The sequence below is a fragment of the Seriola lalandi genome, unplaced genomic scaffold, assembly GCF_002814215.2.
Source record: "Seriola lalandi dorsalis isolate HSWRI2012SDOR001 ecotype SW California unplaced genomic scaffold, Sedor1 jcf7180002054864, whole genome shotgun sequence".
Classification (NCBI taxonomy): domain Eukaryota; kingdom Metazoa; phylum Chordata; class Actinopteri; order Carangiformes; family Carangidae; genus Seriola; species Seriola lalandi.
In genome coordinates, this window is record NW_019525417.1 from 770,712 (window position 1) to 788,862 (window position 18,151).

Genomic DNA, 18,151 nt, shown 5'->3' on the forward strand with positions numbered 1-18,151 from the left:
ATCATTTATCCCATTACGATTGTGGAACACTGATACAAAATGTTGAGTCTAGTAAGAAGCTATTGTTGAGGGTCACAACAGCTTGTAAACTGCTAGCCTGGCTCTGTTCAAAAGCAACAAAGTCTCCCTAAAGCTCACTAAATAACACAGACTGTATCATCAATGTGAGGTTGCAAAGCACCCAGCTGTGACACGGTACTCACTGTACTGGCTAAAAAATAGTTTGGCACATAACCCTATGTAAAACCACAACTCCTTATTTTTATTCTTTTGTTTTGTGTGGATTAAGCAAATAAGATATAATGTCTTAACAAGCTGGCAGGCAGAATTTTATTACGTTTGGTCAGAGCCAGGATAGTTGTTTTCCTGTTCCCAGTCTTTATGCTAAAACAAAATAACCAGTTTATATTTCCTAAAGAGAGTGGTATTCATCTGCTGAAAATGAAAAGGTGTTGAAAAAAAACGTTGAACTATTCCTTTAAAATATTGAGACCAATTTAAAAAATGAGAAAAATACATTACCTATGTTCTAGAGTGGATTGTTTTTAGGGAGAGAGCAGAGTGCTGATTAAAACCTCCATTAGTTTGTTTTTTGCACAATCTGCTACGATCTTACGATCTAAGCTGTGGTTGCGCTTGCTGCCATGCAATGCCTTTGGATGAAGAAGGCCCTTTAAAATGATTAAACTATCCTGCTGTGCATTTCAAAGCAGATAGATTTTGGACAGTGTGGAGTAATTATTGTGACCACAGTGGCAAATTAATATTTCATGAGTGAAAATACACCTCTATATTAATTATATGAGAAGAATAGAGCAGAATAGGCCAGGGCACCATAATCAGTATTGCATGTGGTGTTTCTTACCACTGACTTATGCGCTCCTCCAGCTCGGTGAGGATGCTGCTGTGGAGGGTGTAGACCTGGGGGAGCACGCCCAGTATCTCTCCCAGCCTTTGGTCCTCCAGCACCGGCTCCCCATTCTCACCCACCGCGTCAGCCACCGCTGACCTGAAGTCCTGCACAAGAGTCGGAAAACAGGATTTATGAGGACAGATTTTTTTTAGAAGATAAAGTTGTGGGGGCAGAAGAAAAAGAGAGAGGAATGGAGGAAATGGTTGTGAGGATGGAAGGACGGAGGAAGGGAGGGAGAACAGGAGGAATTAAAGGCATAGAGGAATGAGGAATGAACAGGGGGGAAAAAATGGAAGGAAGGAAGGAAGGTCAGATCCTCCTAAACATCCTTCCTGCCACCCTCCCTTCATATCACCTCAGTACTTTGGGCTCTGTCCAGGCATTCAGGAAAGGCGGCACTGCTTGCACTAGAGCTTCACACCAGGTGTTATTGCATAATGACCTTGGTGCTCACTAACCCCCCCCCCACTTTTCATCTCTTTGAAGACAAGGACCTGATATTCACTAATATACAGTGAATATAAGTCCATTGAAGTCCATTCAGCAGACATAAAACATGTGCAACCGGCCTTAATAGCAGCAGTGTCAGTGACTAAGACTAATATGAGGAGTTATGGCGCACGGGTGTGGAAAACCACAGGAGAGGTTATTTATCTACTCAGCAAATGAAGACAAAAAAATAAATGCGAGGAGCTGTCGACATGCTTAAAAAAATCTCAGTTCTCTCTGTGGGCAAAGGAACTAGCATCATATATAAAGCCTTGATGACTCTGTGAGGGATAAGTGTCTGGAGCCCGTCTCTTCCTGTTCTGAGTAAAGCACAGACATAAAACAAATAGAGACGTCCCAGCTGGACGTCAAATAATGTGGTGACACCAGGCTCTTCAGAACATGACGTACATCATGCACAATTGATCGAGTATGAGTTAACATTCATCACGTCTGCTGGAGGAGAAGAACAGCTACTTTAACGACTCTGGTTGACTCTGTCTCCCAGCTTACATAAAAACCCACACACACACACACACTCAGACCCATGAATGAGAAGGGTTTTACTCTCCATTTCACTGGTCCACTCTGCACCTTATCCCTATTTTCCTCACGTAAGGCGGGTCAAGAAGCAGCGTTAAGCAGTTGGCTGAACAGCTCGGTTATAACTCAGCACAGAGAATCTGTTCAGAGGTCACAGGTTACAAACAAGAAAAAAAAAAAAAAAAGTCTGAGCCTCACATGTTGAAGCTGTTACAGGGAAAGTCCTTTAGAAGAGGAGCACGGCCTCCCTTCCTATGTGGAGACAGGGTCTGGAAATTCTTTGTATTCTTGTTATTCCTTATCAAACAATGGAACAATAGCTCATGTGTGCCTCTCACTTAACACTGCTCCTGTTTTTTTCCCCCCAAACTGTGTGTTTGTGCATGTTGTGCCGCTGGAGTGTTTCCCAGCTGAATTACTCAGTTTCATGCTAATTATGACATCAGTCTGCATCAAACAGAAACTAATACCTCCACAGATCAGAAGAGTCTTACACTGTACCTATGCATTATGCAACAGTATGATGAAAAAGCCTTCAATGTCACCTCTGAGAGGTGGCAAAGAGATTCACTCAGGTGGTATGGTTACACTGAAGAGGAGCACAAGTCGAGGATACTCAGTGATGGTTAAAGTGAGACGTTTGTGAAAACAAGACATTCTACTGAAAAACAGTTCAAGCTACAAAACACTGTCACTTCTGAAGCACTGATGCCCACATCAAGTTGCAGCATATGTTTCTGTCTATACTAATTAGTATAATTGAGCATCACGATGAGATTGGAGATTTATTATTATTAGAGGAGTCCGTTGCATAATATTTGCATTAGTTGCTGTTTAATGGCCTCAAATTGCACATTACACAAAGCAGCTGCTTTTGCACTCAGAGCGCGCTTTCATAAATCACAGCGAGAAGGCACCCATAAGAAATTCAGGTTATGAACTTATTCAAGGTTATAAGGTACAGGCTGACTGATGGGCTTCTCTCGGTTCAATGGCTCTACCTGTCAGATTTGTACTGGCAACCATCGCCATAATAGCAACTCTCACACACTATTCTTTAAAAAGGTGACGTCCACCTCGTTCCTCCTTCAAGACTTTCCTTTCTGATCGAAGTAAAATTGTTGTTTCAACAGTTTCAGTGTCCTTGTTTGTTCCTAACTCCACAGGGATGAGGTCTTGTTATGACAAGCAGAGAGTGAGAAATGATGGAAATAGATGACGACAGTTGGCTGTGATGCATAACTGACCTCCAGAGGCTTACCACAGCTCACCTTTAAATCCTCTGTCCTGACTGAAGACTGAACTATATTCGTTACTCTATTGAGAGGGAAATTCTCCCCTTTTATGGCCAGCCTCCTCATAAGGAGCTCATATCATGCATCCAATATAAACAATATAAAAGGCCCCAGCAGCCTTTTCATGACCTTTAGGTAGCAGATTGCCAGACGAGTTGCTCGTGTATCTACACATACAGTATCACTCGAGCAAGGAAACAAGGAAAGCATCAGTGAGAGGGCCTGGTGCACGGACGCTGCGTCATCTTACAACTGACCACACCAGAGTACATGTCAACTTTGTCAAGACCAGGAAGTAGACCTCGCTGCAACAACATTGATAAACCTGCGCAGAGCCTTACAACAGGGGCGAGGAGGAGAAGAAGGAGACAGAGACTGGGGAGCAGACACACAGGATACGATGTTATCAGTGGGTTTTTCAAGAAGCTTTAATAGGCATTGAGGCGGGAGACATTTAGAGCTAATGTGACACGGTGTGGCAGAAAAGGTTTTCTTACCTCTTCAAGGTACTTGATGGCGCTGACGTGTCTGCAAAACAAGGAGAAAGAAACGTTTGATTTAGTGAAACTGCTAAAAGGAACAATCTTCTACACAACTACATTAATCTTACAAGACTCATTAAATTATTTTAATTATGCATGATGAGGAAAACTACATCAGAAGAATGGCTAAGTGTGTAGCAGGGGCAAGGACAAGGTTGGTGTATTTAATAAGTTACAACAGACACTTGTGTAATTGGCTGTCAGTCACTCTGCAGGTAGTTCGATGAATTAGCTTAGGAGCAGTAGAGATACAGCCGGGAGGAACAGGAGAGCAGAAATATGGCCGCAAAAGTGCAAAACATCAGATCTGGATGCAGCGTGATTGTGTGTGATGACGTGCAAGGACAACAGTGCAAATGGGGGGAACTCCCCCAGTGCAGATGCTCACAGTCTCTCCGAGTCGACGAGCTCTTTGGCGACGTAGAACGCTCGGGATCGGCCATCAATCTGCGTGACAAAGAGGGAGAACAGCGGGAGATGAATGAACACAGCTAATGCTAAGGCTCTCTGTGGGCACTTACTCCTCTCAGACATTAATAGGAACAGCTACCCAGCAGCCAGCAGCCAAGGACACTGGCCAAAAAGCAAATTCACTTTTTTTTTTTTTTTTTTTGTGGATTTCTGCTGTCAAAATAAGACAGATTATTTCATTACAGGTCAGCATAGACATGAAGCCTCTCTCAAATACGGGACTTTTAAATTCAGATACATTATGTATGAGATGCTGTGTGTGTGGTGACAACATCGCTGCCCATTGATTTAGAGGCTAATCACAGGGTCTCAAAACATCCGAGCCAAAACATAACATTGAAGCCATTTAGGGGGTTTACCGGCAAGGCTCCTGTGCTTTGTCAGTGTTATTTTTTCTTATGTGGGGCATTTCACAAATACCCCATGAAAGGCACACTGATCCTCATTTCCTTGAAATAAAACCAAAACACACTTCCATTAAATGAAACTGTTCCTGAGGCCAGCTCAAGTCTCTCTGGTCCTCTTCCTCTCTGCGCTTTCTTCAATTTATTGTTTTTTTCTTTGAAGAAAAATTAAACAAGGAAACGCGTGTCACATGATGGGAGCAGGGGCCTGATATTATTGTGGCGGCACCAGGACGGGTGGGGTCCACATCTGAGCTACTGCAAAATGGCTGCGTTTTATTCAGAAGTGTTGAGGTGACACATTACAACTAGCACAACAGTGAATCAGAAGGAAAAGTTCATGTGTATATCGGCGTCCAATGGATCATTCTGGACCTGTATGTGTCCCACAGTACAAGCGTTTTATTTTATGGCGTCATGTCATTTTTGTTCATGTTTGTCAGGTCTTAAAATCCCAACCCGAGGCCCTTCAATACAATAAAACATTTAAGAGGAGCCTTGTGGTGTTTTTTTGCTCATCATGTTAATTTGCTGGATCAGTTTATAGCTCAGAGAACTACTTTTAACTAATTACTTGTCTCCATATCCCATATCTCACCTGTTGGTCATAACTTTGCTCTGCCACCCCCTCCTCTTCCTCTGAGGTGCGGCCGTGGTCCTCGTCCCCTGACAGCCCAGCAGAGACGGGGTTCATGGGGAAAGGCTCGGTGTAGGCACTGCCAAGGTGAGAAAAGACTGAATGAGTACAGCAAAACAGCACTGGTACTGGAATATGAATACTTAATAGATTACCAACGTACATACACATACACTACAGTGTTGGTTTAACCATAAAAAAAAAAAAAGACACGGAATATCTTCAACTGGGAATGTAAGGCAGCACAGATAGCACATTCACAGTTAAAAGCCAGTGATTGCAGCCTATACTATCTTTGCAGCAGCATATTCTCAAAACACTGAGCAATATTCCAAGTCCCCTGTAAATATATGTTTTCCCTTTTCCTGTGTGTGTCACTGAACATTTCCAGTCCTCACATGGAGTCCTCCAGTGGCACAATGTAATCCCTTTCATGAGTCGTTCCTCTCACAGATGACACAGTTGTGTACGGACACTCCTAATCCTTTTGTGCTCTGCTGTACCTGTGGGGGCCACGCTGTAGGTCATTTCACATGTAATCCCTTTAAATGTTACCTGCAGTAATTATTAATCCTCTGGCCCATTAAGACCCCTTCAATATGTTTGACTGCGTTCAACACAGCCAGGGCGATGACTGGATGACACCAAGTATTGTAAAAGCAGACATAAGGCTGCTGTAGGACAACACTGAGACTGTTGTCACAACAAATGGAAAGACTTCATTGTGTACATATGTTATATATGCTGTGAAATAATGTCTCATTTCATTGATGTTTGACTGATTATCAACAGGAATACAAAGAATACACCAAACAACGATGTTCCTATTTCGAGCAGGGATTGGCCCAGCATATGCTGGTTCCAGCTCTTCAGTTGTGAGGATTTGCTGTTTTTCTTTATCTTATGAGAAAGTAAACTAAATTTCCTTGGGGTTTGGCCAAATCTTGCATTGAACTTTAGGATGTTTTCCTTTTTTTCCTAGCATTTTACAGTCTAAACAACAATTCAACTAATCAATAAAGTAATTGGCAGATTAATTGATAATGACACGTATAAGTTGCAACCCTATTCCTGTCACTTTCTGTTTTGAAGATTCGGTTTTAAAATCTGCAAAGAAGACAATGGGATAAATGCAAATAATGCAAACCAAAATAAGATAAAACAAATGCAAACTTACAGAGACAAACATTCATTTACACACACACACACACACACACACACACACACACACACACACACACACACACACACACACACACATCCACCTAATTATGAATGTTTGTCCTGATGTCTTACAGTAAATAGCCCCCTGTGTGTGCAGACAGTTGACAGCTATTAGAAGACCAAAGGTCAACAGAGTTAGAGTCTGGACTTCATCTCCATTCAGACATACCTGTACTGTCAGCCCCATTGGGTGGGCTGCAGGAAGCGCCTACAGCTCATTACTCACGGTTGACCTCAGAGAAGACAGGTCAACCTGCTGTGGGCTCCCCTCGGTGATGTTGGGAAGTAAAGAAAGCTGGAGGGTTGTTTCTTCTTTGAACTCATTCTCACAGTTTTTGTTTTTTTTACATTCGTTTTCACACTTGTCTCATGTCGACTTTTTCAAAACACTTCACACATTCTCCGTATCGGTAGACTGTGGGAACTAAACTGTGAATACTTTTACATTGCTTGGATACAGTAGGCGTTCAATCACCACTTCTTCCTTCCATAATTCATAACACCTCTCTCAGTCAGTGCTCACCACCTGCAAGAATCTATACAACTATACAGCTAATGTTGAAGACATTTAGATACTGTGTTCAGAACAGTAAAATACCAAGTTCAGATAACTGCGAATCGAAACATGCTGCAGTTTGAAAGACAAATGTAACTATATGCTTGAGTATTCAGATTTTAGCAGGAAGTTTATTCAGTTTTTATGTTTGCAGCCTTATTGCCATCTATACGAAAGTGATCGTACGTGCATTGAAATGTGTATAGGGAAAATATAGGTGCAGCTGTCACTGAAGAGATTTTTCCTCAGTGTATGTCAGGAAATAGCATTCGGTGTGATGTTGATGAAAATCTAGACCTCTGATACTGATAGACAGACAATATATGTGCAAATGACTGTATATAGTGAAAGGATTGCTATTTGGTATTGGTACTGATTATAATATATTCTTGTTGCACTGTGAGAACAAATGGGAGAATACAGTGAAGCCCACTGAAGAATACTGTTACTTTTGTAATTTTTTTTCTTTGTCATATATTGCTTGACATTACACAGTAAACACTGGTTATTCTTGGTTTCTGATAAATTGAAACATTAATTCATTTACCGTTTACTGTACATTTATCACACTCAGTCATCACATCTCTTGCGAGAGGCAAACCAACAGATGAAAAGTTTCTTCAGCTGCTTGGCTTACAATATTTGTGGGTGCAAAAAAAGAGGAGAGGGAAAAAGATAATATCTGTATTGTGCAGTAAATGTTTGTGTTTTTTAGTTCATTGTACACTGAGTGTCAAAGTGGGAGAGAGAGAATATGTTACAGTTATAGCAGCATGAGTCACTTTTGGTGGTTGAAGTGCATTTTGCACCAAAGGTTAACTGGTGTGCTGAGTGTGTGTTTCAAAAGCACACTGTCACACAGTGTTTTAAAAAAGCAGCCATGGTATTGAGACAAGTGTGAAAACGATTAATAAACTGTAGGCTCTGATTTATTTTCTGAATGAGGAGTATTCTTTCTGTCCAAGAGAAACTCTGAGCCAAGGAGCCTCACCTTCACCTTCAACCATCAACAGCACTACGTTTAAAACATACGTTTTCTGCTGTAATGGAGAGTTGTGTCAAATTAATAATAACACCTCCCAGAAATTAATAAATTAACTTCATACTAAAAAAGCAATTGCTTTAAATGGTTAAACTGGAATCATTTCTTTTTTAAATTACATCTCATATACATTTTTAAAGCTGATTCTGTTGATTGTTTTGAATAATTTCTTTACTAATATAGCTCACGGTCATATCCCATATACACTGATTGTTATATAGCTTCATTCACCTTATATACATTACCATATTAAACCTGAGAGTAAGTGTTTTTATGATATGCGAATACGTGAAACCCTTTCACAAAACCATTGTGGCAATGCCGTTATACCAGCTGAATGCAATGTCTTTTATAACATGGTGGAGTTAAATCTACCGTGTCAAATTAAGCGGAGGACACAATGACTCTCTGTGAAAAGACCTATACACCACCAATCTCCTGTGGATTTGATGATGCTTGTAATATGTAATTCAATTGAGCTAAACATTGACTATTAAAATATAAGGAGCAATCAGACAGGCCTTTTTACAATTGTAATGGCACTATTATGGCAAATAGGAGCAGATGAATATGTTCAGCGGCTGGGTAACTATATGTAGATACTAATGAGGGAGGGGAGGGGGGATTAAGACAATGGGAGCAGTTTTAAATTGTCTGCTGCTTTTAATGAAGGTGATTACATGTAGCCGATGGCTGTCGTGCTGCTGCTGCTGTTGTGACAGAGTGTGATGAGGTGATTTGTGAAGATGCTGGTGCTCTGACTGCTGTTGCTGCCTGACCTGTGATGTGATAGGAGATGGCTTAGGATAACAATGGTAACCCCATTATGTGACAAGCTGTGATTCAGGGCCACCTATGCTACAGTTTTACAACCTGTGCTCTCCTGTTTTCAGTTGATCTATCCTGTGCACCACCGCACCAACAGAGTCAGACGTGAAGCGAGAGGAGACATTCCTGACAAACTTGAGCGACAAAAAGAGCAGACCTGGCATTCCTGAAGGGACCACACCTCATCTTGTTGTTCAAGGGAGAGTCTGGGAAAACCTCCACCCCGCCGCTCTGACCCCCTTCTCCCACCTTCATCCTATCTATCCTCCCCTGTCTCCACCTCCCTGCCTCCCACCAGAGCCCCGCCCTCGTCCTGCATTTCCTGTAAACAGGCTAGTGGGAAGCTCCTAGGCTGGACACTTCCTCCCCGGGGATGACCTGGCAATGACCTCAGAGCGCCTGGCACCAGGCCTGGCAAGCCAACGACACGCCCTGTCCACCACCTCGCCACACAGCCAACACCCAGTACAACAATGTACTTAAGATGGCTCCCTCATCACTACTCACACTAACATAACAGTGGGTGGTGTAGCTGTTTTAAAGGCAGTGGCAGGGCTTTGTCATCACTCTGTAGCGGTTCATGTTGAACAGTTTGAATTGAAAATGATGCCAAAGGGTAAGCTAGAGATGCACAATTTTGCACACATTAGCAGTTCCTTTGTGAACATACCGCTAAAGTAACTGTTTACTATGTGCATAGGGAAAACAACATATCTGCATTAAGGTTGTAAGTCTACCTGGAGCTGCTTCAAGTTGACATAAGGAACACTTAATGGTCTCTAGGTTGGGCACAAACACAAATCGTGGGCTTTCTTTGCTAAAATGCTTTTTTCAACACTCATTTGTTGCTACACAGCCTCGTGGCAAGGGCAGTTGTGCTGAGACAGCATGCTTAGCAGGAGCTTCATCGTTGATAAAGCAGCAGAGAGTCGTAACTTAGTATGCATGCACGTATATGCACACCCACACCTACAAACAAACACCTTGGTTAGGCTTGGGATGAATCATTAGTGTGATTTTTCTTTTTCCACTCTACACTATGGAAGCTTGCTAATGAACATGTATCTTTGCTTAGGCTGAATACTTGTGCTGAAGTAGAGTCTGAATGGTGCTATACATTAATCACGCATGTGGAACCAATCCAAGCCTGTGGCACAGCAGCTTTGTAAGTTCTCTTTAAAATGCGTGTCTGCTACTGTAGGCATGGTCCTTTTGTGTGCAGAGCTCTGGGGCCATTCAGTCATTTTCCTCACCACAAAAATCCACTGTTCCTCTGTGGGTCTACAAACACGTCGACTGTTGAATGCATTCTCAATAAATCACTGCCATCATCAGCTAGGCGGCCTGGGACGGTGGCAATGAGGTGCAAGATGTACACGCAAAGACGGGGACAAGCACCTACGCTGACAACAAATGAGTTGTACTGTGGGCACACACCCACACCCAAATATGCACTGACACTCAAATAAACATAAACCAGGCTCACACAGACACTCCAAAGAGCGGCCCTGGCAACAGAAGCATCTCTGGGGGGAATGCGGTGAAGGCGAGGTGACAGGACAGATAGCTTCTTTGCATCACTGTGAGCTGTGTGAGAGCATCTACCACACAATGAGCCACATCGATAACATCACTGGGAGAAAAAGAGCCCTCACTGAGGGACCATTGTCTCGGAAATGGAAGGGTTTCAAATGCGGAGATTTAAAGTATACATTTTAAAGTGCACTGGACCTAAACAGAGGGGACATCATGGTAAAGCGTCTACTGCACAGAACGTCTGGAGGAGAGGGAACTAGGAGCTTTAAGTGTTTGAAAACTTATATAATTTATATAACCTGCAAACTGAGCCTGTTTCTATATGGGTGAAATTGTTATAAAAGAGAGAATCTGCAGAATGAAACATTATTAACAAAGGACACCGAAGGAAATAAAAACAAACTGAGACAAAAGCATTCTGTCCCAAGATTATCTTGAGCCTTTAAGCGAGCTCTTGGTAATGGCCCATCTCTTTGACTTCACACAGGTCATCAAACACAACTATTTTATTAAGACAGGGGGAAGACTGTGGCCCACAGTCGCTGACGCTGTGGCACAGGACAGGGTAATTTGGTACAGTCTGACCACAGTGATTCCTCACTCTATCACACGCTGCAGTAAATCCTGCAGCCCCTCAAGGGTCCAATGAAAGAAAAGCACTTGAGAGAAAGCCACTTTAATAAAAGCCCTCCTAAACTTAACCCTAAGTGTCAGGTACAGGAGAGCAATTACACCAGAACTGCTCTTGCTCCCTTTCTCCTGTTTCCCCCCTCCCCCTCTTCTACCGTACTTTATAGACACACTCTTTGTTTTCTTACTCTTCTGCTCCTTCTATTAACACATCCCCTCCCCTTGCTCTCTCACCTTTTCCCTCCTCCTCTTCCTCCGCTTCCTTGTGTTAAAAGAACTCCCCCACATTTTTTCACCTTTAATTGCAGCCCATAATTACTTTCTGTAATGTGAATAACCTGCGCTTAGTGAGATACTCCGTTGCCCATACCTGTTCCATCACCTCAGCAGTGGCACCAGATGCGACCTCTAAATCTACCAAATGAAAAACAGGGGTAAGCTCTCCCACATGCATTGTCCATCTTCCCACAGCCAGTGGTGCCTGACACAGCAGGCTGCTCATCTCTCACTGAACACATAGCTACAAGAGGGAGATCTAATTCTGCTCAGCGAGGTGCCCCCTGCTCATCTGTGATACACTGTCAGCTGTTCAGGGGTAAAGATAGAAGATACAGATCCACGCCCAACAGCTCAGCTGAATACTTTAAATGTAGTTCCAGTGGTAAAAAGTCTCACCTATTCTGTGGACTAGAAAAGGTGAAATTACAGGTTGTGATTAGTTTCCAGAACTGAGCACTGACATGTATGAGAAGACCCTCTGAAACACTGTGTAATCATAAACAGAAACACTTTTTATACTTCTTATCCTGCAACTGACAACTATCTAATTATTTATTAATCAGCCAATTATTTTATTGATTAATTGTTTATAAAATGTCAGAAAATTGTGAAAAAGTCAAATTCTTCAAGCAATAAAAAACAGCAAATATTTGCATTTGATCTGAGTCTGAGCCAGTGCCAGTGAACATTTGGTACATTCACTTAAAAAGTGGTTTCAATGATTGATCCACTGTCAAAATATGAATCTGACCACTAACTAATTGATTAATTGATTAATAATGAAATTAACGAAAGTCTAATTATTAATCATGGGTGAATACTTTGTATTTTTGCAAGAAAGGGTCAGTACAATACAACGTAGGTGGATGGAATTACATATGGGGTGGTCGTAGTATTGGAAAAAAAAGATATTTAGCAAAATTTCGCAACAACACTGTCCACAGTTCTCAGGGACTATTTCTTCAGTGTAAAGTAGTTCTAGTGAAAACTATTCAAAATGAGCTCTGCAGTTTAGAGTAGATGCTGTGATGTTCAATGCTTTGAACAACACAAACAAAATGCCATTCAACTCCACCACTGGGTATATGTTTATATTCAGTCACCCATTGTGAGTTGGAAGCAGATATTTCAGACACAGGTAGCTCTGGTTAAACAGATCCAAACCAGTCAGTATGGCTATATACAACTAGTATGGCAACACACTGAATGTGCCTTTGTAACTTGGCTGAATCAACCCTTTAACGTTTGTTTGCAATGATACAAAACCATTTCAACATAAATGAATGATTACTATACCTTTCAGTGTCTGCTTTCGAGGTCTGGGGTTTGCTGTCAATCCCGGGGAAACTGTTCATATCCACATAGCCATCATTCTCATTGCAGGCAACTGTTGTGCGGTTTGGATCTTCGAAAAACTCAGTCACAGTGTGGGATCTGGTGGGCCTGCCAGGGATCTGGATGTTCTCATAGTCTGAGCTCATGGCTGGGATGTTTTCATAGTCTGAGGTGTCTGCACTGGGGAAGGAGATGGAGCGGGGTTTGGTCAAAGGCAGCGGCATGGCAGAGCGGCGAGGACGCTCCTCAAAGGACTCCACTCTGGAGACGCCCCTGCCGTAAGCTTTGAGGTCACCTTTCCTCCTCTGGTGGTCATTGTAGAGGACAAAGGTGGATGGCAAGTCTGAAGGACGCTGCTGGGGGTTCACAATACGGGACTGGGGCTGAGGAGAGCTGCCGGTGCTCCTACGATCAAGCTCTATGACTCTTACTGGGCCATGGTGGCTGGACTCGGAAGAAGAACGCGAAGAGCGAACGCTTCCATCACTGAAACCCTTGCAATCCGTCTTCCTCTTGAACTTAAGCGCCAGGAAGCGTTTAAATGAGGACTTCTTCTTCTTAGGAATGTCACTGGGTTCGTGCTGGATCAGAAGGGATGGGGAACTCTTGGTGACTGGTCTTTTAGTGATGTATGCCAGCTCAAAGGGCGGTGGGATGTCCACTAGAGAGGTTGGCGTGGAAACACCACTGGATGATTGATGGCTACGCTGGGAGAAGCTTCCAGAAGAGGTTATGACACATGGGAGGGAAAGGCTATCATCTTTCCTCTTCATCCTGATCTCATCCTTCAGAGATCGGCTGATCTCTGTTGGAGTGGTCAAGGACAATTCTGGACTCTCTGCAGACCGGGAGTACAATAAGAAGCGGCGAGACTTCATAGACGGGATCAAACAGTTGACCCCAGGCTGCTGTGAATGGCTGAGTGGTTCACTGTTCTTATCCAAGGCCACTGTACAGTAGTCATGAGTCTGGTACTCTGTCCCTGTCTCTTCTGGGACAGTTTCTGGGACATAACCTGGAACTTTCCCAGAATAAGAGCGTGACCGTGTGACAATAGTCTTCCTATCCAGAGTTACAAAGTTTTCCCCTTCCGAGTCAAACCCTGCCTCTTCGTAAATATGCTCTTCGCTGTCTGAGTCTGTGTCCTCATAGTAAGGCACAATATGGCAGTCTAGTTCCTCGATGTCTTCTTCAAAGGCCTCAGTGGTGTGAGCGAACACCACTCTGTTGGTGAGCTCCGGGGTGCGGCCCAGGTCTAGGTCTGTTGGCACTGTGATGTTGCACAGCCTGAGGCGAGGCTGACAGCTTTTTCTCTGGCTGTGGAAGGCCTGCTCTCGTTTCGCCGTTCTCTCTTTTGCACTTTTTCCTTTTATATGTCTCTTTTCCGTTTCTTCCTCTTCATCCTCATCGCCTATCTCGACATAATCCTCTGATGAGACACACTCCAACTGCTCGAAGTCATCTTTAGGACAGAGTGAATCATCAATATCTGCATACTCATCTGCTGACTCGCTGTCCTTTGCTTTGTCTTTGTGCTGATCTGACTGTTCGGTGCCCTCCTCAGTCTCACCCTGGTCCGAGAGGGCTTGCTTATCCTCGAGCTTGTCCACATCATCTGATGACACATAGTAAGGTTCCTGATTAGAAGCACCTGGTGTTTGCAGTTCATTGGAAGGTTTGTCATCAGTGTCATCCTGACTCCACTCGGGGTCAGCGGTGCCGCTCATATCTCCCGGAACAGCTTCTATGACTGAATAAGGCCCAAACACATCCTCAGTGCTGGATGTGAATCGAAAACAGCCGGAGAGGTCCTTAGTGGCCCGTTCCGGTTGCCATACCTCTGTTTCAGCTGGGTCACATGACTCACATGTATCACTAGATTCATCAGTTGGGCCAATCACATCGTAGGGATACTCCTCAGTTACAGTTGGAAGCACGCTGAATCCAAATGCAAATCCTTCAGCTTCCAGCTCAGTCTTGTCTGTGAGAGAGTCAGAGTGCAAACAGTCCTCAGCCTGGTCACTGTCTGCTTCATTAAGTCCAACATCATTCTCCTTTTCACCCTGACTGAGTGACTCTGTTTGATCCTCAGAGATTCCTGTAGAATCACAGGGTATTTTAGTCTTTTTACTAGAACTCTGTTGCTCCTCTTCTTCCTCGTCTCCTGCTTCATCCTCTGTTTCAGTCAGAAGAACAGAAGGTGTTGATGTATTCTCATCATCAGTGTGACTGCAACCTTCAGGCTGGTTCAAGTCATTGTCAGTGTTTTCATCTTCAGTAGTGTCAACAGCAAAACCATCATCTCCTTTGAGTGTGTCCTCAGAGCCAATGCTGTCTATGTCGCCCTCATTATCTAATATGTCTACTTCTTTATCTGTTTCTTCCTCAGTTTCTTCCTCTACTGTGTCCCCTTTGTCATTGTCTCCCGTGCCATTGTCATTAGCCTCATGTTGTTTCTCCTCTTGGTCCTGATTCTCCTCAGCCATCTCATGGAGATCTTCAATCTCCCCATCAGAGTGAGCCAGGTCTCCGTTACTGAGGCTTTGTTGGGGACAGGGCTCCCCCTGTGGGTGAGACTCATACAGGGGTCTTGGCTTGGGGGCAACAGGAGGTTTTGGACCACGGACACGGGGACACGGCCTGGACATCAGCTTGGACTGTACTTTTATGGTCAGATGACTGCGGACCTTTGGCTGAGGGACTTGCAGCGGATTTTGAAAATCTGTACAATGAAAGTGAAAGATAATTAAAAAGCTGTTAAAACAACACAAAGAACATTTTCAATTTTTCACTACTTTTTACTGTTTACTTAATACCTAAGGGTAAACATGTGCCGGACCCTGTTTCTGTAAGGAGAGCCAAGGGGAAGCCCAGACCTGTGCAGTAGTCAGTGACATGCAGAATGCTGCAGGGACATTATCAGCAGGAAAAACAACAGAGCCACAGGGTACTTACAGGAGGAACAATAACATCTCCCTGTCTGGGAAATGACACATGCAGGTTGGTGGCTTACAGCAGGATTGGATAAACAATTATTTGAGAAATAATTTATCCAATGATTTCATACTCATTCTACAAATGCCCTTGTGCACATTGAAATGGCAACATAAGAGATGGTTACAGTTTTTTGACACTGCATCTTGCTTTTCAATTTAGACTTCATGTTAAGGTAAATGTTAAAAATTGTTAAGTCATTAAAGAGTACTGCTTGTGAAATTTTTTTGTTTTGTCATGAAACACACCCGTACTTAACAAAGTGTGTACACCCCTTGTCTTATCCTGTTATTTAGTACCTGCCCTGACGCACATCCTATTAAACCCTGTATGCACTCTGGCTATCTCTGAGTGTTTCTCTCTTTCTTTCTGCCAATGTGTCTGCCTCTCTCTCTCTCTCTCTCTCTCTCTCTCTCTCTCTCTCTCTTTCAAGACCAGTAGTCTGAATGTGATTTTTTTTCTGGCAGGTGTACATATATTTTGAATGTCACCATGCTCTTGCTTTTAAGAATTCCAGGTTCTTACTCCAGCAGAGCCTGCACACAGGACTCCACACCGGATGTCCATGGGGGGAAGGACATTAACAGCATGGCCCCTCATCACTCCTCCATGAACCTCTCCAGGAGTACACATTTTCACAACACAAATGGACTTCCTTCTCGTCATTCTTCCTCGATTCTCACAAAACATACACATGCTGCCTCACACAGACGCGCACACACACACACACACACACACACACACACACACAACACACACACACACGCATATATAGTAGATACACACACACACACTTTTTTTGGGGGGAAAGGTCTTTTGAGTGCGTCAAAGAACAATAAAACTGGGAGAGAAAACAAGGGTCCCGGTCTGACAAAGCACCCAACTGCAAACAACAGGATATGAATTATGCAACAAGAATTCAATTAAAACAAATGTTTCTGAAACAGAGGAAGAGATAGACACTGGGACCTTGGCTGTGCCAAATCTACAGGATATGTCTAAACCTGCTCAAAATCTGAAGTGACAAGGTTGTAGAATAAAACAAGATTTAATTTGTAGAACGACTTTTTAAAAAAAATGTTTGATCACACACAAACCACATATAAGAGAACCATTTCTCAACTCCTTACTTTTGAAGAATAATTAATATACTGGACACTATACAGCACTGTATAGAACAATGGCTCTGTCTACTGTCACAGATTATAATCCTGTCTAACCCCAATACCAGAACAGAACATTTTTCCAGTAGAGACCTTCATTGAAAGCAACTTTACGAGACTCATGCTAATCAAGAGCTGTGGATTTAAACCAGTTCAAAATTGTGTACATTTTATTAATCCATTCATTCAATTGTTGTTAGGGGAAATAACAGCTACAGTTGTGTTGATATTTGATTTTATCACAAACTAATTTCCACCACTACAACAGGCTGCATCAAGTTGCATTAGATATAAATTTGCATTTGAAACATTATGGAAATAAACAGATGAAATGTTTTCAGGCATAATTAACCAATTTCATAAATCAGCACCACCACCCCCCTCAACTTCTAATATAAACGCAGACGAGCACACATGCACGCTTTGTGCCACTTTGTTTACTATAAAACACAGTGAAAGTTTGGTTTCTGGACTCTTGACGTAAACATGAAAGACATTAGAGACAAACAACCTGCGTTCATTGTGGGACATCATCATCCACGGGATCCGACCGTTATCCTCATGTTTCCCCGCACCGACGGCGTCCCTCCAAATGACGTGGAAACTTCATCCAAATACAAACACATTGCGGGAAAAATCAAGTCGCAGAGGAAGAGTTGAGGAGCATCTTCGTCTGGGTTCTTCTCCAGCTGAATTGTACTTGTGGACGCCCGTGCTGGCAGAGTGAGCAGCTGAGCGTTCAGCCGGCGTGCTTCTCCAGTGCTGATGCTACAGTAAACTGGTGCGCTCCTGTGTGGAAACGGGAGGTGCTGCTTGGCGCTTCCTGAGGCAGGACTACACAGCGCGGCGCGGACACGGAGCGGGAAACGAACTCACTCTCTATTCGTTTCATCCTTGCAATGCGCACACCATTATATCTTAGTTATTGAAGACGGTTTTGCACATAAAGCATTAGTGGGTCATTTTTATTCACATCTGGTCGTGTTTTGTTTCAGGGCACTGCTCCACAGATGTGCAACGGCGCCACAGACTCTTCTACAGGCAGCGGGCTAGGCTACAATTGAATTAGATCAAACCCGCTCAGTATGGGACATTTGGACTACAAATATAAACCATGCTTCAGTCATTCTTCAGTGTTTTACTGCGCATTTACATCTGATGTGTCAATATAACACATTGATGTTTCTGTACAAATAATAGGCTTTTATTGTCTTAAATTATATCTGCCTATGTTTTGCTGTGTATGACACATGTCCCATCACTGACATAG

General features: G+C 43.1%; 1 protein-coding gene across 2 annotated transcripts in view; it reads right to left on the reverse strand.

The window, feature by feature from the left end:
• Window positions 1-17,760, reverse strand: part of fgd5a (FYVE, RhoGEF and PH domain containing 5a) — a 33,713-nt gene extending 15,953 nt beyond the window's left edge. Inside the window, exons 1-6 of one of the 2 annotated variants that reach the window (XM_023427921.2) lie at window positions 17,393-17,760; window positions 12,686-15,446; window positions 5,256-5,373; window positions 4,171-4,229; window positions 3,738-3,768; window positions 866-1,017 (exon numbers count right to left, since the gene is read on the reverse strand). In XM_023427921.2, the coding sequence (XP_023283689.1) occupies window positions 866-1,017; window positions 3,738-3,768; window positions 4,171-4,229; window positions 5,256-5,373; window positions 12,686-15,446; window positions 17,393-17,402 (3,131 nt within the window). In that variant the 5' untranslated portion in view covers window positions 17,403-17,760. The remainder of the gene's footprint in view (window positions 1-865; window positions 1,018-3,737; window positions 3,769-4,170; window positions 4,230-5,255; window positions 5,374-12,685; window positions 15,447-17,392) is intronic. The other variant, XM_023427922.2, reaches the window with a different exon arrangement.
• Window positions 17,761-18,151: the final 391 nt, after the last annotated feature.